Raw genomic sequence first — 18,192 nt, forward strand, 5'->3', positions numbered from 1 at the left:
GAGGCCTCTGGGTGCCTGTGTTCTCGGCATATTGATGCGGTCTCGGTGTGTTTTGATATGAAAACTCTCATGAATAAACATCTCCGTGAAACACCAAGGCCCTCGTCAAACCCTGAGTCACGACTGGGAAGAGAAGGAGCAGGATCAGACGGTAGAGCCTAGGGCATGCTCTTGGCCTGCTGGATTGCCAGCGGCAGCCCTGGGACCCTCCCTCGGGCTGGTTCTGAGGGACCCTGGCTGTGCACAGCTGGCAGCCACTGCTCGTGGTGCCTCCAGACTGAAGGCCACCATCTCTGAGCGGGCGTCCATTGTTCTCACTGGGACTGTCTGCAGCGGGGCTGGGCCTCCCACAGTGTAGGGATCAGTGTCCTGACACTGGGAAGTGTGTCCACACATGTCTGAGGCTTCCCTTCCTAGGGAAGGGTGGCCCTGGGAGGCTCCTTTGTGTGCCTCTGCTCCCCACAATTGTGGTGGGAAGGGGCCACTGGGGGAGTGGCAGCCTCGGTGTCTCAGGCTGCTTCTGGACAGAGCACAGGCTGTGTTTCCAGTAACCTAGGGAGCCCTTGGCATTCATGGGGCCAGTGACCCGTGGCCAGTGTGTCTCTTGACACTTCCTTCCTCACAGCACCCTGAAGAGTAAACCAGGCCTCACCTGAAATCTGTGTCAGGGTTCTCTAGAGAGACAGGACTCTCTTGAAGAGTATATATGAAGAGTTTACTGGGAGTATTGACACATGATCACAAGGTGAAGTCCCATAAGCCATCTGCAAGGTGAGGAGCAAGGAAGCCAGTCTGAGTCCCAAAACAAAAGTAGAGAAGCCGACAGTGCAGCCTTCAGCCTGTGGCCAAAGGCTGGAGTGCCCCTGGCAAGCCACTGGTGTAGGTCCAAGAGTCCAAAAGCTGAAGAACCTGGAGGCTGACGTGTGAGGGCAGGAAGCATCCAGCACAGGAGAAAGATGGAGGCCAGACTCAGCCAGTCTAGTCTTCCCACGTTCCTCTGCCTGCTTGTATCCTGGCTGTGCTGGCAGCCAATTAGGTGGTGCCCACCTGTATTGAGGGTGGGTCTGCCTCTCCCAGCCCACGGACTCAAATGGGAATCTCCTCTGGCAACACCCTCACGGACACACCCAGGGACTATACTTTGCATCCTTCAATCCAATCAAGCTGACACTCAGCATTCACCATCACACCTGGGAAGCATGGAACCCAGAAACAAGTGCCAGGGCTCCAGTGCCAGTGCCTGTCCTGGGGGGATATCCAAAAGAAGGCATGACCAGGACCTTGGGGAGCATGAAATGGTGAGGGCACAGTGAGCTTGAAGGCTGATGTCACCTGCCAGGAGAGCGGCTGGCAGTCCTGCCTGGTGCCCCCCCCAGGGGCAGAGCTGGCAGAGAGGGGCCTCCAATCAATCGAAGGCCAGGAATCATGGAGCTCCAGTGCCTTGGTGTGGCTGGCCTTCTTGCCCCCCTCCCAGAGGACCCCTCCAGTAGCAGCCCTGCTGGTGGACCCTTCCCCAAGGGGCATGAAGGAAATGAGGACCCCACAAGCCACATGGACTCTGATGCCTGAAGCCAAGAATACCCCTTAGGGTGGGAGAAAGCGACCCCGGGGCACTGCGCAGTGTGGCTGGCTCTCCAGCCTCAGGAGTACTGGGGACTGCCTGGGGGACGACTCCTAGGGCTGGGCGCCCATGGGCCCTCCCCTGTTCCCACTGAGGCCCACGCAAGCCGGGCCTGAAGGGCGCGAGCGGCGTGGCTGGGGAGCTTGAGGGGGCGTTGGGCTCCCACCAAGCGCCAGATCCCCTCGCGCCTCCAGCGCTCGCCCGCGCGGCTGGTTCATTTGGGATGCGGAGGTGCGACGGGTCCTCCGCGCCCGCCCGCCGCCCCTCCCGGCCCTCCGCAGCCTCGGCCCGCCCCCGCCGCAGATATAAAGCGGCCCAGGCGGTGGCTGCTCCGAGCTCCGACGCCGCCGCCCCCCAGCCATCCCGCGTCCCCATGGCCCGGTCCGCGACCCTGGCGGCCGCCGCCCTGGCGCTGTGCCTGCTGCTGGCGCCGCCCGGCCTCGCGTGGTACAAGCCGGCGGCCGGGCGCAGCTCCTACTCCGTGGGCCGCGCCGCGGGGCTGCTGTCCGGCTTCCGCAGGTCCCCGTACGGGCGGCGCTCTCAGCCCTACAGAGGGGCGGAACCCCTGGGCCGGGCCGGAGCCTCCCCGGAGCTGCAACTGCACCCCAGGCTGCGGAGCCTCGTGAGTCCGGCAGGCCGGGGGCTGAGGGGGGTGGCGGCAGGACGCGGGTGGGGGTGCGGCGGCCCCTCAGCCTTTGCTTGCATGCCCCAGGCTGTGTGCGTCCAGGACGTCGCCCCGAACCTGCAGAGGTGTGAGCGACTCCCCGACGGCCGCAGGACCTACCAGTGCAAGGCAGACGTCTTCCTGTCCCTGCGCGCAGCCGACTGCCTCGCCGCCTGAGCCCGGAACTCTCCTGGCACCAATGGGGGCCCCCCCGTCCCCACCGTCCCACTCGGGGACCCCAGCCGGCGCGGGATGGCGCCCTAGCTCTCCCCTACTCCACTCACCCCGCAGTTAATGGCAAACGAATAAATAAATGAGGCGGCCTCGGAGTGAGGGGTGCCAGAGGTGGCAGCCAGGCCACGAGGGGAACAGGACCTGGAAATCCCCAAGCCTGGCTATGACAGGGCAGCCAGGTGTGCGGCAGCAGGGCAAGGTTGGCCTGGGCCGCCCAGAGGTCTTCAGACCCGGGGCGAAGCTGGCCACGACCCAGCCCTGCGGTGAGGCCGCGCCTAGCCTTGGTGCTCCCTGGGGGAAAGTGCAGGGCCACCGCTGGCCCGGTTCCCAGTGTCTTCCCCAGCCCTTCGCTCCCCGACTCGAGAGCCAAATCTGTGAGGGCATGGGCTGGAGCCCCTGGCTGCCTTCCCCTTGCCCCCATCCCTTCTGGCCAGGCCAAGTCCGAGGGTGCAGGGGCACGGAGGAGAGTTGGGGGCCTGCGCCCTGGCTCTAGAGGCCCAGAGCATGAATCCCCAGAGCTGAGGGTGGGAGACGGATAGGTTCTCCCTCGGCTGTTGGGTGTGACTCCGGAACTGGCTTGGGCTCTGGCCTCCAATGCTGCTAAGGGGCCAGGCCCACCTCTGGGCCCAGGCAGCAGCACACAGGACCTTTCCACTCTCCCCAAGCCTGGGGCCCAGGCAGCCCCTGTCCGGCACCAATCTGTCTATGGGGAACTGGCTGGTCCCTCTGCTCAGGGAACCCCGCAGTCCAGGGTTCTGAGTGGGAGCATTGGCACCACTCCACTCCTGAAAGCGGGGGCCTGGCAGGACGAGGATGGCCTGTGCCCCTCACACCTTGGCCCCTGGCTCGGAGAGCAGGGTGAGAGGCTGCCTTCCTGGGCTGTGGAGACCCTCACGTGCACCTCGCCTCCAGCTCCTGTGCTGGGTCCTGAGGTCGACCTCACAACAGCAGAGGACAGGCCCATGGGGCCCCACGTGAGCCAGGCGCTGTAGGACAGAGGCCATTCTGGAGAGGAGTGTGGGGCTGAAAAAAGTACTGATCATAAGCCTCATTTTGAGTGCAGTGAGACCAGGCAATCTATGGCCTCCCTAGACACCTCCCAGAGGCTGCAGTAAGAGCCTCTTCGGCCTCTGGGCTGCTCCAGGTGGGCCCCGACAGGGGTACGGGAGACAGAAATCCCATGGCCCCTGGAGGGGCCAACAGGCAAGGAGCCTCAGCTCTGGCTCTCCTCCCTATTCTAGCATCGCCTGCTATAGGGGGTGGCCCCAGGCTTTGGAGGACTGGAGGCCCGGGTTTCACTCACTGCCAGGCTGTGTGCTGCACTCCCGGCTGCTGGGTGCATGGTGGGGGCAGGGCCAAGAGGCTCTCCTTGCTGGGTGGTTCCCTGGTCCTTCCCAGCAGGGCTGGGAGCCCCACACAGCACTGCCACCAGGCTTTATTCGGTTGTACCAAAGAGATTTACATCAGCCATGTACAAACAGAACAGAGTCCATAAGGAGAGCAGCGAAGCTTCCGGGAAGGAAGGCAAGCGTGTTTTCCTGGAGCCAGGCGCCGGGTGACAGGACACCGTGTTGGGGGGTGCCAAGTGGGAGGTGGTGTGGTCTACACCCAGAGAACTAAAGGGGTGACCACAGTCACTGCTCCCTAAAGCCCTCTGCTCTGCACCTTCCGCCACAGCTGGGTGGGCAGTCAGTGTGGCCTCTGTCCAGGTGGTGGGGGCATCTGGGGACCAGGTGGGGGTGCACGCAGGAGCGGTGCGTTTCAGGCTGCAGGTGCCGTCTGCCCATCTCACTGCCGGCCTCTCCACTGTGCTGGACACCCTCTCTGAGCAGCTTTGCTGGAAAGGGCGGAGAGCCTGCTGCAAACCAGGCACCTTGAAGGCAGGCAGGAGGCAGAGTCCTCACCAGCCCTTCCAGAGGCAGGCCAGTTAGAGAGGGCGGCCCTGCAGAGTCCTATGTCCAAACGCAGAAGGCGCAGAAGCAGAGCAGGGGGAGGGCCGGCCAGGGCCTCCGCCAGGTCAGAAGTCGCCATCGCGCTCCCCCAGGGGCTGTGCCGCCTGCCGCCTGGCGGCCTCCAGGAAGGCCAGCTCCTTGGCTTCCTTCTTCTGGTTTCTCGCCTCATACTCCAACCTGGGAGGGGAAGGGTAAGTCTAGCGGAGAGCGCCCATGAGGCGGCTCCAAGAGGGGAAGGGTAAGTCTAGCAGAGAGCGCCCATGAGGCGGCTCCGAGGTGGCCCCGCCCAGCTGCACCTGTTGGTGATGATTCGCTGGACGATGAGGTCTGTGGTAAGGTTGCTGCCACTGTCAATCTGACGGAAGATGCCCCTTCTCTTGGGCTCCTGGGGGTCCGGAGAGGAGGAGCGGGATGAAGGTCCCTGCTGACCTCCCCAAGATCCATCTGATGCCCTGCCCCAGAGGGAGACCAGCGCCAAGGGTCCCGAGGGAGTGGTGCCGTCAGAGCAGCTGTGGCCACCATGCCTGTTTCCCAGGCAGTCAGAGTGTGACATTAAATGGCTGGGAGGTACCAATGGCAACCCCTGTGCCCAGCAAGGGCCAGCATGACCCACCTGGTATGGGTCGGAGCCATCCCTGTCAGGGATAATTTCTGTCTTGCCGTGACACACCAGGTCCACCTGGAAAAGAAATGGGGGTCAGGAGCCCTCCTCGGGGAGGCAGCCGCCGTCGCCACCCACAGCCCAGCACAGGCCCCGGGGGTTGGGAGAGCTGGCCCTGCCCTTTCCTCAGCCCAGATACTTCCTAGGCCCCGCCTAGGAGCCCATAGCCAGCCTGTGTTCCCAGCCCATGCAGGAACAGAGGTGAACAGAGCGAACAAGGTGAACCCATGCAGAGCCTCACCTTGAAGTGACTCAGGAGCTCTGCTGTGACCGCGTACGGGGCCCCAATCACCACTTCTGACACGTACTGTGGGGACAGTGGGGACAGAAAGACTTGCTCAGTCCCTGCTACTGGTAAGCCAGGGCCACAGGGTAGTGAGAGATGGCCCAGACATGGGGCGGGGCTGCCAGTGAGTAGCAGGGATGGGCTGGGCAGGCTGGAGACCCCTGGGGCTCCTCCATGAGGCAAGAAGGAACAGCATCTGGAGATCCGACCACCCCTCCTCCTGCCTCAACCAACAGGTGTGGGCGGGTGCCACAGAACTCGGGGTGCTGGGTACGGCTCTGCCAGTGACCCAAGCCCCCCTGCCCTGGCTCAGGGAAGCCCTTGGTGGGGGGATGTGGGAATGTCCCCCATCCTTGGGCTGGCTCCTGGCCCCCACTCACCCGGCAGGCCAGCACGCTCAGGGTCCGCTCATGCAGATTCATGATGGGGTAGTTCTTCCCCTTGTAGTGATTGACCTCCTGCGGCCAGAGTGAGGCTAGCTCAGCCCGGAGACTTTGAGGGGACAGGGTGTGCCCCTCCCAGCTGTCCCTCATGGGAAGAAGTTGGGGAGGTTGCCCGCCCTTGTGGGGATGCCCCGGACTGGACAGCCCTGGACCCCACAAGCCTGCGATCACGCCCCGGGTCTCCTCTGACTCCACCTGGGGCCTCTTCCCAGAGACCACCTGCACCTAACACCAACCCTTAGGGCCCCTCGAGGGCCCATCAGCTGCCCAGGGGCCCAGGGAGCAAGAGGGCAGTGACCTGGTCAAAGTGTAAGCCCGCAATGACGTAGGGCCTCTTGGCCAGCCTGTGCACCTTCTCCAGGAAGTCGACATGCCCGATGTCTGCACCCAGGTTAAGAAGCCGTCGGGATGGGGATGACAGGGAACAGCTCCCCGACAGCTCATGCCTAAGGGCCTCCCCGCCATCCTCCCTGCCGACAGCTGCTTCCCTGCAAACCAGCCAGCCCAGTCTGGGGGCCCCAAGGAGTCAAGTGAGGCCCCTGGGTCCCACCCCATGTGGCACACGTAGGGAGCAGCAGAGGCCCAGAGGATACGGAACAGGTCGAAGGCACCAGCCACGTAGATGACTGTCTCCCCTGGCTGGGGCTCCTTCCCAGAAGCAAACTGGATGATCTTCTGAGATGTCTGCAGGAACTGGGATACCCCGGTCCAGGGGTTCCGCCCACCAGGGCACTGCAAGCCAAGAGAGGGAGCAGGTTGGCGGGGGAGGCCTCCCAGGTGCTGCCCTCACCAGGTCACCAAACCCTTAGCTGTCGCCTGCCAGCAATCCCATTTCCAGCCAGTCACCTCGGGCAGGGGACACACTGCCAGGCCAGGTGGCAGGTGGGACTGTGGCGCCACCCCACAACCACAGCAGGCACTGCAGCTGACACCACTTCAGCCCAGCCAGCGACCACCAGGAGGAGGCAAGGAGCCCTGCGGCAGGTGCACACAGCTCTTGGGAGGGACCCGGCACCCTGAGACCACTGTCTGGTCACCTGGGAGCAGCCTTCTGAGGAAAGTATGTCCCCGGTGGGTATCAGGTGAGGGGGCTACAAAGGGAGAGAGGGCCAGGCCACTTGGTTAGAGGCCACCTGTCCATAGGCAAGTCCTTGCTTCTCCTCCAGGCAGTGGCTGCCGTGACCGGCCAGCCGGTGCCACCACCTGCCTGCCCTCCCTCCCAGCATCCACCAGTCGGCCAAGCCTGGCAGTCAGTGCCTGGTCAGTGCCAGGGACGGAGGAAGGAGGGTGAGGCTCTGGGCTGGCCTTTCTCCAAGGGATGGCCGGGACAGGTGGCCGGGGGAGCCCCCTGCAGCTGCGTGCTCAGCTCCCCCTGCACGGCCGCACTCACCTTGCCAAAACTGTCTGCATACTCCCGGTACTCAGAAGACATCTCCTGCACAGAAGGGCAGAACAGGGCTGAGGGGCCTGCCCTCCAGGCGTGGCCGCCCCACGACCGGCTGGGGATGGGGAGCGGTGGGCAGGAGGACCCTGAGGGGGCAGGGAGGTGCCCCGGGGATTCCGCCGCCGACTCACCTGGCTGCTGTGATGGGCTTTGGTTACCAGCAGCATGCGGCCCACGAGGTCTGTGGTGGACACCCCTTGCGTGCGCTTGCATTCTCTGGGGGACAGAGTGGGAGTGGGGTCTCATCCTGGGACACTCGCAAGGCTCTGCCTCCTGCTACCACCACTAGGGACACTAGCGGCCCTGCTGTGGCAGAACCCATGGTGCCCCAAAGACTGGGGGTCCCCTCCCTGTACAAGGCCATAACAGAAAATCTGGGTTGGGAATGTGGGGAAGGCCTCCATACTTACTGACTAAAGGGAGTGGCAAGAGCACGGAAAAGGACCCTCGCTGGGGCCCAGGTGTGCAACGCCAGGGAGAGGGCAGGCACTGGGGCAGCGGCTGTGCTTCCTGCCTCCCTCACACCCACGTCCTGCCCGCTGAGCATCTGCAGCCGAGTGAATTCTCAGCTGCAGCATTGCATGCGGGAGCCACTGGCCTCATGTCCCTGACGTCTGGTAATTCAGAAATAGTGCCAGCTCCCCGGCAGTGCCAGCCACATCCCCCGAGCTCACCAGCTGCCACCTCACAAAGCTGTGCCTTTGGAGCCCTGGGGCCACGGGTCTGCAGCACCAAATGGCGAGGGCCTCCAGGCTACCCCACAACGGCACCTCCATCCCTCAAGTTCCCAGTCCTGGGCGTGAGGAACATGGCCCAGGGCCCGGACGCTCCCCTCACGGGCTCATGGTAAATAGCAAAGCACGAGCCAGGAGGGAGCCCCGTGTCCTGCTCCCTGGATGGCCAGGCCCGCGGTGGAGACTCACCTGTACCTCCCAGCCTGCTTTACTTCCTCATAGGTGTCCCGGCCATCTACAGTCAGGGTGATGTCATCTAAGCAGTGACACACAAGGACAAGGATCCTTAACCCAAAGCCACCAGAACCTTCAGAGCCCAGGACCCTCTCAGCCCCTGGCCTGCCCTAGTGTCCACGTGCCCATTTCTAGGTAGGGGCCCGGAGATGTCTCAGATCCTCGAAGGGCGTGGAGGCCCCCTGTTCCCGGATGTCCCACCGGCAGATCTGATCCTGAGCCACCTGATGTCCCCAGGCCCCCAGGCCCCCAGGCCCAGCCCCGCCACTCACTGCCGTGAACACAGAAGTCACAGTTGTATTTGTCCAGGGTCTCTAGCGTAGTGACGTAGGGAGCCGCTGGCACCACCTCGTCCACCCATTTGATGGCCTGCACCATCTTGTATCTCTCCTCCTGAGTGAACACCGGGGGCCCCTTGTGCTTGGCGATCTCCTCTAGGAAAAGGACAATGGGGAGACTGGGGACCCCAGCCCACCTGGCCCCTGGAGTAGGAGGCCCCTTCCCAGCACCCAGCTGTAGCCACACAAGAGGGCTGGTGGGGGCAGGCTGTCTCTCTCCCCTGGCCCTTAGCCCACTAGTGCTGGTCAACTGGGTGGCTCTCTTCCCTGCGAGGGTCTCAGGCAAAGGCAGAGATTCCTTCTGACAAGCAGGTGCTCAGCCCCTGAAGGCTTGGGAGCCACGCTGGCAGTGGTGGGGGGCAGGTGCCCCTTCTCTTTAGCTGGGACAGGAAGTGCAAGATGGGAAAGGCATTAGGCCATCCTCAGCTGGGGCTGGGCTGGGTGAGCCTACAGTGCCCTCCCCTGCAGCTGTGCCCTGGCAAGGTGGCCCCAGGCCTGCAGGCTTTCAGTCAACAGTCGCAACCTACAGGAGGGCTGGGGGGCCGCGGGTGGGCGAGGCCATCTGTGCGTACCATCAGTGTGCACACCTACGATGAGGTAGTCGCCCATGGCCCGTGCCTGGCGCAGCTGGTTGGAGTGGCCGTAATGCACCATGTCATAGCTGTGGAGACAGAGAGAGTGGGTGGTCCCTGTGCCAAGGGTGGGGACCAGGTGGCCCTGTGGCTTAGGGGCAGAGCTTTGCTCCTCTGAGGACTCCTTAGGAAGCGCTCTGAGAAGCTGCTGCTGGGAGCCCTGGGACTGGGATTCGGAGGATGTAGGTGCTCAGCTCTCCACCCCATTGGCTACTGGGCCTGACGGTGGGATCCCTGTGCCAGATCTAGAAAGGGTGGCGGGGGCAGAGACGTCAAGGCCTGGCTGGGTCTAGAGGACTGGTGGGTGCAGGACAGACTGGAGCCCACTGAAAGCCGCAGGGCCACGTGTCCTATCCCCTCACCAAATATCAACTGCCCTGGGCAGTCACTTTAAAATAAGCCAACGCTAACTCTTGGGGTAGGGTTGGATCCTAGACTACCTTGAGACAAGTGAACAGTCCCTGGGGCTTACCCAAAACAAATCCAACCACAAAATAAAACCCTGGGAATCACTGGCCCTGAAAATCCTGTTTCCTCCTCCCTTACAGCCTCTGAAGCTCAGCAGGCTTAACGCTAAGGGTGAACAGTCACTGCCTTGCCACCTGGTTCGAGAGTTTTCATTCACAAATCTGGGTCTGCTAACACGTGAACTCTCAAGCCCAAAGCTACACAACCCTGCCACCAACTGGGCCTCGCTGCCCTGGCTTCTTCCCCGTTTCCTTACAGTAGCTGCCCATCCCCTCAAGTGGACAAAGCTGTCCCTGCCTCTCCAGGGAGAGGTGTGACCCTGGCAACCCACACAGTGCACAGAGCTGCTCCACTGCATACCACTGCTTCCTCCCAGCACCCCTGCCACAGTGCACGGAGCCCGGCAGACATGCTGGGTAAAGTCTGGCGGACCCAGGTACCCACTGGACAGGCTGGAGGGGAGGAGGGGGCAGAGGCTGGGCCAGGGGAGCACAGTCTGGAATGGGGTTTGGGTCTGGTCAGGGCAAGGTCAAAGTCCACTGACAGAAAGCTACATTCCTTCTCCCAGAGGTGACTCAGACACAGAGGACAAGGCCCTGCTTGCTCTCCTGGGAAGGGCTAATCAGATAGAGGCGCTTGCTTCCTAGATTCCATCCGGCAGGCACGTGAAAGGGTCAGAGGTAGCAAATTATCACTAACAGTCATCTTCCTTTCACTTGTTGACAACCCCAAACTTTTCTTAAAACAATGCCCTCTGTCTGACTGGCCAGGGAAGACCGATCGCATTCTAGCCCCGCGGAGGAGGACCCCGGAGCCCGCGGGCTTCACTGCGGGTCCCGGACAGGCAGGTCACACCCGATGTCCACCTACAGGGACGCTCGCCCGGAGGCCAGGGGAACCCCTGGACCGGAGCCGGGCAAGCTGGTTGCTGGTGGTTACGGAGAAGCAGGGAGGCCGTGGCTCCAGATCTCAGCTCGGTGGCTGCACCGGAGAGGTCGGCGTGACCAGGCGGGGCCTCCGCCAGAGATAGACGGAGGCGCCCACGGCAGGGCGCGGAGCCTCTGCAGCCCGACCCTCCCGGCGGGCGAGCCCCGCAGCCTGCCAGCCCCGGCCCACGCCGGACGAGGACGCCACCCAGAACGCGGGCCCGGTCCCCGGGCAACGGCTGGCGCGGCGCCCCGGAAGGAAGCCGGCCCTGGCGCCCCCGCGGCCCGCCCCGGCCCCGCGCTCACCAGCCATCGCACCACACCCTCACGGCGCGCCTGCCCCCCGGGCCCGGCTGCTCTGCGCTGCCTGCAGCCCCGCGCCCGTTCCGGATCATGGCCCCGCAGCGGCGGCGCGGACAGCCTGGCAGCTCCCGGCGACTCCGAGCGCCACCGCCCGCCCCGCCAGGCGCAAGCTCAGCCGCCGTCACGCGGGCCTCACCCGCTGCGCACGGCCAATGGCGTGCGGCGCTCGGCCCGAGCCCCGCCCCCACCGCCCCCGCCCCGCCCCGCCGCGCGCCCTCCGGCCCGAGCCCCACCCCCGAAGGCCGCGCCCCACCACACCTCCGCGCGCGGCCAATGGCGTGAGCCCATGACAGTCCTGCCCCCTCCAAAAGCACAGCCAATGGCGTGTGCCGCACGGCCCGAGCCCCGCCCCTGGCCCACATCTGGCCTCTCCGCACCGCCCACACCTGGCGCTGGGCTGCCGGGGCAGTGCCGCGAGGGGACCGTCCCACCGCCGCCACCTCCAGAAACCTCCACGGGGCGCTGTCCCAACCAGGGGAGTTTTTTTTTCTTATTTTTTGGCACAATAATCTACAGTTGTCCCTTGTCCAACCAAGGGAGTTTTAAGCCAGGACCGAGCTGCCAGGCAGCACACCTGAGCCCGGGAAGCCCGCGCCGACCACTTGGGGACACCGACCACTCCAGTGCAGAAACGTTTAATAGAAATAAAAAGGTCTGCATAGAGCCGACGCTCGGAGCCACCCCTCTGCTGCACATCCAGTACAGAGAGGATTCTATAAAGTTCACACTTTTTCGTTAAGAAGTAGTAGAAATACGGTGAGGCCCTGAGACCGGCCTGGTGAGTGAGAAAAGGCCGCTGGGCGCTTCCACTCTGCAGGCCGGGGCTGAAATAACCCGAGTTCCGTTCTCACAGAAAGGTGCGGCTGCCACCTCTTGACATAGAGGCCGGATGGGCAGGTGTCCTCGATGGCCAAGCCGTATCAGGGTACAACCGCAGCAGTGCAAGGGGCTTCCTCAAGGACAAATGGCTAAAAATGTCACGGTGAAAACGTCATCCTCAAAGAGTTCTTCCTAGACCCGTGGGGGCAACCCAGCCTTCACCATAACACTGGCCATCTGCAAAAGTGCCAACTGTTCTTCATCGAGCACCAGGTTACGTCACTTTCATTTTTTTTTTTTTGAGACGGAGTCTTGCTCTGTCCCCCAGGCTGGAGTGCAGTGGCGCGATCTCGGCTCACTGCAAGCTCTGCCTCCCGGGTTCACGCCATTCTCCTGTCTCAGCCTCCGGAGTAGCTGGGACTACAGGCGCCCGCCACTGCGCCCGGCTAATTTTTTGTATTTTTAGTAGAGATGGGGTTTCACTGTGGTCTCGATCTCCCGACCTCGTGATCCACCCGCCTCGGCCTCCCAAAGTGCTAGGATTACAGGCGTGAGCCACCGCGCCCGGCGTCACTTTCTTCCTTTTTGTGCGTTTTGTGCAGCCCCTGCCAAACCAGCCCCCTAGGATGGGGGCCGAGCTAAGCGGTGCACCCCGGTCCCCAGGCGGGGCCTCCTCTCTGCTTCTGCACAGCGACTTCCGACTGTGACTGCCTTCTTCGCCATCACGCAGAGGAGTCGCCAGTGAGAAAATAGGATCCTGCCACCTGCCAAAAAGGGAAAGCGGCATCAGGCGGGCCTGGGAGCCTCTCGCAGTCACACCCGCCCCAGCTCGGGAAAGCTGTCTGCGGTCCCTGCCTTCCCATCCCCTTCCCTCCCGTGTCAACTGCGGCGGGGCTATGGTTGGTGGCAGCTTCGTTATTACCAAGCTGCAGAACGGATGTGGGAGAGGTCACCTCTTAGCTGGTGACTCAAAGGTCAGCACCCACACTAGCCTGATCTCCTCAGAACTCCGTGTCCTCGTCCACCACTGAGCGGCGTGCACACACAGGGTGGGGCAGCAGTGGCCCCAGGGCTGCCTCCGTCTCCAGGGATGAGTCACTAGTAACTCTGGGCCCCACCTTCCACTTGTACCGCCAGGGGCAGGTGGACCAGACCCTCTCCCCCTTCCCAGCTGACTAGGGAGGCGTGGCCTACAGACGACACCGTGAAGAAAGCATGTGTCTGACTGAGATGCAGAACCACAGATCATAACTTAAGATACAGATACGCACTGATAAGGAAAATGAGCTAAGTTAATGTAAAAAAAAAAAAATACAGTACACGATAGCCCACATCACAGAACACCACACACATAACATACAAGAAGTGCCAGGCCCAGAAGGTGAAGGGATCCTTAATTTCTTGAACCCTTTGATTAAAAGAAGTTATTGATTTCCCCTATAAGACCCTGAAAATTCACAGAGAAAGAGAGTGTAAACTTTTTACTCAATACATACACCAAGTCTAAATTATCACAAATTCTGTATTAAGGCACAGTTTGTTTAAGCTTTCCCAAAGTACGCCAACTCCCAAAACCAAGCACACAGATTCGTCTGAACAGAGCTGCCGAGTGCTCGTTCCCTCCAGATGCTTCCCACCAGGCATCTCGGAGAGCTCCACGGGGACGCCTGGAGCAGGAGCACGCGGGCAGAATCCCTCTCCCCGCGGGGATTGTGTGTGCCACATCAGCCAGGGCAGGAGTGACACACACAGGGTCTCCGCCAAACACCGAGGTCAGGCCCTCTGGAGACCACCAAGCCTCAGTCATGCCTCAGACACCGCTACAAACACCTCAGAGCTTCCTCCACGCTCAGCTCACGAGAGAAGACAGACAAGGCCCAGCACACAGAGGTGCGGGGAAGCAGGCTGCTGCAATGGCCCACTCACCTGCTATAGGCGGGGATCTCCAAGCCCAGCTCGGCCATGAGGAGCCGCATGACGTCATCACACTTCCCATGTAGCTTCAGGGCAGCCCAGTCATCCTTTGGGGTCCACTGAGGACAGGGAAAGCAGAGTGAGAGTAACAGCAGCCCAGCCCTTCCCGGTGGCCTGTCAGCCTCGGCCCCTACGGGCTCAGTCGGTGCTCCCTGAGCACCCACAGGGGCCCTATCAGACTGCCCTGGTGCATGGGTGTGGGGTATCTTTGGCTCTGCGTTCTAAAACCCAGATCTAAGGACGTGGTTCTCAGCACCCGAGTTACCTGCAGGTTCACGATGTAGAGCTTCGGCCGCCGGCTAGGGGGCTTGGTCATGCACCAGAGGCGTGGGTACTTCTTTAGAACCTGTGGAAACAGACAGACAGACACGGCGCACACACAAGGGACAAGTCTGTAGAGTGCTGGGCCGCAGAGCTGGACACCCTCGGGCGGGCGGGGGCTCAGTTCACTCATGGTGTCATCGGCACGTACCTTCAGGCTGGACCCTAGACACAGGATGGTGTCTGCTCTGCTGGCAGCCTCGGTCGCTGCTTCCCAGTTCAGAGGCTGCCCCAACGTCCCCCTCTCCCCAAAGTGCACAATGGTGTCCCGCAGCTGGGTCCCACACTTGTGGCAGGTCCGGCCTGTCTGGTGTCTGTGGAGGGCGGTGCGCTCTGTCACATCGAACACCCGCACGTACTCCCTGTTGGGAACGCAGGAAGTACAGACCTAGAGGCAAGAGGGCACAGTGAGTGGGACCCGCCTGCCCGTGGAGACCCCGGGTCCCTGCAGGACTGCTCACTTCAATGTACATGTTCCCGTGGAGCTCTGAGATGGCCGTGCGTGGCAGCCCACTCCTCAGGTGAAGCCCGTCACAGTTCTGAGACACCACATGCTGCACCTGGAAGGCAGAACGGGTGGCAAGGGGAGGGATGGCCGTCAGTGGTGGTGGGGAGGTCAGTACCTGGCCACAGCGAGGCTGTTCTGAGCCCAGCCGATGGCTTCCAAGACCAGGGGTAGCTCCGACCCCCCAGAGAGCCTTAGAAAGTAAAACACAACAGGTCCAACCACCAGGAGTCAAGAGGGCCTATGGTGGGGAGGGGCTGTGTCCTTCCTCCAGCCCTGATGTACCTGGAGTGGCTGGGAGGGCAAAAGGTAGCGCCGTCCCGGCAAGGTTGGGAGGTGGCTCGGGGTTTCAGCAAGGGCCACTCTGCCTCAGATCCATGCTCTCTTGGGTCATGACATTTCAGGTCCCTGGGGACCTAGGCAGATCAACCCCTACACCCTGTTGGTTGAGGGTGTTCAGCGGAAGGTCCCCAGAGATGTCCTATAAGCCTCCCCTGTGATTAGGATGGCTTCTGAGGTCCACAGAAAAATGCAAGGGAATCACAAGGGGGAAAGGCCACCAGCAGCTCTGAGGCTGAGGCTGGCTGTGGATGGGATGGTTCAGAGGGGGCGCTCCCCTTCTGTCCTGGAGAGTGAAGCATGGGAGGATCAAACCCAGGACCTAACCCACTTGGTGGGTGCTCATCATGGGAGTCAACTGGCAGAGGGAGGATGCAGTTGCCCATTGGGCACCAAGGTGCTCTGCCTGGTCCCAGGCAAGTGTACCAGCCACCCAGGGCTCTTACCAGCTTCTGCTCATGCAAACGGGTGATGCTCATGTGGGTGAGGGTTGGCTCAGCCTCACTCAGGTCGGCAGCACTGCCAGGCAGAAAGGAAGGCAAGGTGAGGAGAGCTGGAGCTCAGGCCCATGCTGCCTCTGCTCAGCCTACGTGGGAGGCCGTGCCTGGCCCACTTACCTAACGCTTCTCCCTTTCTGAAGCAGTGTCCACACTCCATTAGGGCCCCTGTAGTCTGGGATAGACGCTGCCTGCATGTCGACAAAAAAGGTAAGCCAAGTCAAAAGGCACCACTGTAGGTGCTGGCAGAATTCCCAGAAACGGAAAGCCATTGTCCCTCCTGCCGCATTCTGGGTTGGCCTGCATGTTGGCCTCTATTCATTCCACAGGCTGACCTGCCTGAGCCCATATGGAGTGTACCCCAAGTTGGCTCCTCCCTTCTACCTGGACTTCCATTTCCCGCCTGGCCTGGCTCATCCTTCCAGGCTGCACACAGCCCTGCCTGCCTCCAGAAGCCTCTCTGGCACTGAGCACAAAGCTGGGCTCTGTGGCACATACACTGCAGGGGAAGACTGGTCATGTTCCTAAGTGCCCCCAGGGGCAAGCTCACAGCTCACACATTTAGCAAATGGTGAATCCCTAGGTGGGGGCAGGCGACTGTCCCAGGGCTGACTATTCCCGTTCCACCTTAACAAAGGCAGAACAACTTCTCCAGATGAGATGAGCATCTAACTTCCCAGGTTTTCAATCCTGTGAAACAAACTGAGGCCCACAGAGGGCACACAAGATATGCCAGGATTAAGGTGTCTTGTGTTCCCTTTTGGGGACTCCCAACTCCTGCTTAAACTCAGAAAAATGCATCACCCCCCTGGGCAGTGGTTCCGACAGTCACATTCAAGACGGGAACCTCAAACACTCAGATGAAATACACTAGCTGCATGTGCTTTTAGTTGCCATTGGAAGTTCCAAAAGAGGTCACATGACTGTTACATAATTACATGACTGGACTTTTTTTTTTTTTTTTTTGAGACGGAGTTTAGCTCTTTCACCCAGGCTGGAGTACAGTGGCATGATCTTGGTTCACTGCAACCTCCGCCTTCCAGTTTCAAGTGATTCTCCTGCCTCAGCCTCTCAAGTAGGAGTAGCTGGGATTGCAGGCGCCCACCATCATGCCCGACTAATTTTTGTAGTTTTAGTAGAGACAGCGTTTCACCACGTTGGCCAGGCTGTTCTTGAACTACTGACCTCATGATCCGCCTACCTCGGCCTCCCAAAGTGCTGGGATTACAGGCATGAGCCACCGCGCCCAGCATGACTGGACTTTTACATGTGACTTGTGGAGAGAGGAGACTAAACCCCAGGGCTCCGGGTATTTGAGTCAGTAGTGAACTCCCTTTCTGCATTCTTGCTGCTGAGCCTCTGCTGTTCTTTGCTTGGGGTGCCTCATTCCAACCTTCTCCTGTAAATCTCACCCAACCTTCAAGGCCCAATCAAGGCCACCTCCCACAAAAAGCCAACCCAGGTGGGTTTCCCAACTCCAAGAGCACAGTGTGTGTGTCTGGGTTTGTTCTAGTGACCCAGCATAGCCAGTTTTACATTATGGTTATTTGTTCACATGCCTGATTCTTGTCACCTAAAAGCTTCCTGAGAACAGAAATCACCTCGGTTCAGATCTGCTAGGCCTACGCCTGCCCAACACTCCACACACACCCATCAGATTAGATGGACGAGGTGCCAGCTACACTTTCAAAGCTAGTGATGTCCCACAGCCCAGGATAACTTGTCAGTGAAACCTCTCAAAACACAATGCAATTCTCTCCTTCACCTGGTGTATTCTGGCTCTTACTGTGTCACTTTCTACTTATCTTCCCTCAACATGGAGGGAACAGAGTGGAGAATCACGACAACTTTGGGCTTAGCTCTGTCCACATAACCTGAGGGTGCCTGCGAGCAATCGGCTACTACACCCCATTGGTATCTCTACTCCTTGTTTGTTTTTAACTGGCTGTAACACAGAGACCAAGCGTTTAAAAAGCGTTTACCTTAGGTAAGTTTTGGTCATTTCGTTTCTCTAAGAAAGGGAAAAAACCTTATAGCTGCTTTAAAGGCGAGTTTTTCGCGATTACTGGAGCGCATACTCCGTCCTGGGGTGCGCCTCCGCCTCACTCCCTACCGTGCTGATTCCCGCGCCTGTGTAGACGATCAAGTATTTGGCGTTCCGGACGGCGCCGGCCAGCTCCCGAACCTTCCCTCGCAGCTCCTCTGGGTCGTCGCACACCTGCCAAGACGCCAGGGTGGTCACCGCCCCGGGCCGCCCCACCCGGGACCGCCCGTCGCCCCAGCTGCTCCCGAAACCGGGGGCGCCCGCGCGCCGCGCGCGGAACTCGCCTCCTCCTGCCGCCGCTTCAGGCCCTCGCGCCGCCGGCTCCGGCCCTGCAGCTCCGTTACCAGGTCCGCGCTCTCGGCCAGCAGCCGGCCCTCCTCGGCGCTGCGCTCCGCCGCCGCCTTCCTCAGGATGCGCGACACCTGCGGGCAGGCGGGCGGTGAGCGGCGGCGCGGGCCGGGCATTGCCGGGCCGGGAAGCGGCGGCGGCGTACCTGGCGGAGGCGCTCCCTCTGCTGCTCCTCTCGCAACCTCCGGACCCGCTCCGCCGCTTTGCGCTCAGAGCGGCTCAGACCTCCGGCTGCCATCGCTCCCCCGGAGACCTGCTCTTCCGCTTCCGCCTCACACGGCAGGCCGCGCTCAGGGCGCATGCGCAAGATGGGCCCCGCCCCCACCCACCCCTTCCGGCTCCGCC

The 18,192-nt window shown here is 61.5% G+C and overlaps 3 protein-coding genes across 7 annotated transcripts; 1 reads left to right on the plus strand and 2 right to left on the minus strand.

Moving 5' to 3' along the window:
- The first annotated feature begins 1,497 nt into the window (after nucleotides 1–1,497).
- NPB (neuropeptide B) lies at nucleotides 1,498–2,608 on the plus strand. Its single transcript, XM_055241236.2, has 2 exons — nucleotides 1,498–2,243; nucleotides 2,334–2,608. The coding sequence occupies exons 1-2, from the start codon at nucleotides 1,845–1,847 to the stop codon at nucleotides 2,460–2,462; spliced, it is 528 nt and encodes a 175-aa protein (XP_055097211.1). The 5' UTR covers nucleotides 1,498–1,844; the 3' UTR covers nucleotides 2,463–2,608.
- Nucleotides 2,609–3,834: 1,226 nt separating this feature from the next.
- Nucleotides 3,835–11,153, minus strand: PCYT2 (phosphate cytidylyltransferase 2, ethanolamine). 4 transcript variants are annotated; one of them, XM_055241231.2, is made up of 14 exons: nucleotides 10,944–11,129; nucleotides 9,184–9,272; nucleotides 8,546–8,707; nucleotides 8,229–8,295; nucleotides 7,437–7,521; nucleotides 7,252–7,296; nucleotides 6,899–6,952; nucleotides 6,455–6,593; nucleotides 6,160–6,242; nucleotides 5,799–5,876; nucleotides 5,374–5,439; nucleotides 5,085–5,150; nucleotides 4,768–4,856; nucleotides 3,835–4,648 (listed from the first exon to the last, which is right to left on the minus strand). In XM_055241231.2, the coding sequence occupies exons 1-14, from the start codon at nucleotides 11,030–11,032 to the stop codon at nucleotides 4,537–4,539; spliced, it is 1,224 nt and encodes a 407-aa protein (XP_055097206.1). In that variant the 5' UTR covers nucleotides 11,033–11,129; the 3' UTR covers nucleotides 3,835–4,536. The 4 variants fall into 4 exon arrangements, with proteins under 4 accessions (XP_055097206.1, XP_055097207.1, XP_055097209.1 ...); XM_055241232.2 differs by lacking the exon at nucleotides 6,899–6,952 and having other exon boundaries at nucleotides 10,944–11,153; XM_055241234.2 differs by lacking the exons at nucleotides 6,899–6,952; nucleotides 8,546–8,707 and having other exon boundaries at nucleotides 10,944–11,122.
- A 466-nt stretch (nucleotides 11,154–11,619) lies between these two features.
- On the minus strand, nucleotides 11,620–18,151 carry SIRT7 (sirtuin 7). 2 transcript variants are annotated; one of them, XR_008650829.2, is made up of 11 exons: nucleotides 17,993–18,140; nucleotides 17,784–17,921; nucleotides 17,569–17,673; nucleotides 15,576–15,646; nucleotides 15,405–15,477; nucleotides 14,576–14,674; nucleotides 14,266–14,502; nucleotides 14,059–14,139; nucleotides 13,746–13,852; nucleotides 13,180–13,266; nucleotides 12,473–12,583 (listed from the first exon to the last, which is right to left on the minus strand). XR_008650829.2 is itself a non-coding variant. In XM_055242280.2 (10 exons), the coding sequence occupies exons 1-10, from the start codon at nucleotides 18,146–18,148 to the stop codon at nucleotides 12,175–12,177; spliced, it is 1,476 nt and encodes a 491-aa protein (XP_055098255.2). In that variant the 5' UTR covers nucleotides 18,149–18,151; the 3' UTR covers nucleotides 11,620–12,174. The 2 variants fall into 2 exon arrangements, 1 of the variants encoding a protein (XP_055098255.2); XM_055242280.2 differs by lacking the exon at nucleotides 13,180–13,266 and having other exon boundaries at nucleotides 11,620–12,583; nucleotides 17,993–18,151.
- Nucleotides 18,152–18,192: the final 41 nt, after the last annotated feature.

Source organism: Symphalangus syndactylus, chromosome 14, assembly GCF_028878055.3.
Source record: "Symphalangus syndactylus isolate Jambi chromosome 14, NHGRI_mSymSyn1-v2.1_pri, whole genome shotgun sequence".
NCBI lineage: Eukaryota > Metazoa > Chordata > Mammalia > Primates > Hylobatidae > Symphalangus > Symphalangus syndactylus.

Bases quoted from the DNA above. Each gene is read 5' to 3' on its own strand.
- SIRT7 (XM_055242280.2), bottom strand. From the start codon at position 18,148: ATGCGCCCTGAGCGCGGCCTGCCGTGTGAGGCGGAAGCGGAAGAGCAG. The intron at 15,647-17,568 runs GTAGGGAGTGAG...GTCGACATGCAG, and splicing joins CAGGCGCGGGAATCAGCACG to GCAGCGTCTATCCCAGACTA. The intron at 15,478-15,575 runs GTAAGTGGGCCA...TCTGCCTGGCAG, and splicing joins CAGAAAGGGAGAAGCGTTAG to TGCTGCCGACCTGAGTGAGG.
- NPB (XM_055241236.2), top strand. From the start codon at position 1,845: ATGCGGAGGTGCGACGGGTCCTCCGCGCCCGCCCGCCGCCCCTCCCGG. The intron at 2,244-2,333 runs GTGAGTCCGGCA...TGCATGCCCCAG, and splicing joins ACCCCAGGCTGCGGAGCCTC to GCTGTGTGCGTCCAGGACGT.
- PCYT2 (XM_055241231.2), bottom strand. From the start codon at position 11,032: ATGATCCGGAACGGGCGCGGGGCTGCAGGCAGCGCAGAGCAGCCGGGC. The intron at 6,953-7,251 runs GTGAGTGCGGCC...CTCCCTTTGTAG, and splicing joins ATGCAGACAGTTTTGGCAAG to CCCCCTCACCTGATACCCAC. The intron at 6,594-6,898 runs GTGACCAGACAG...CTTGGCTTGCAG, and splicing joins CCTCAGAAGGCTGCTCCCAG to TGCCCTGGTGGGCGGAACCC.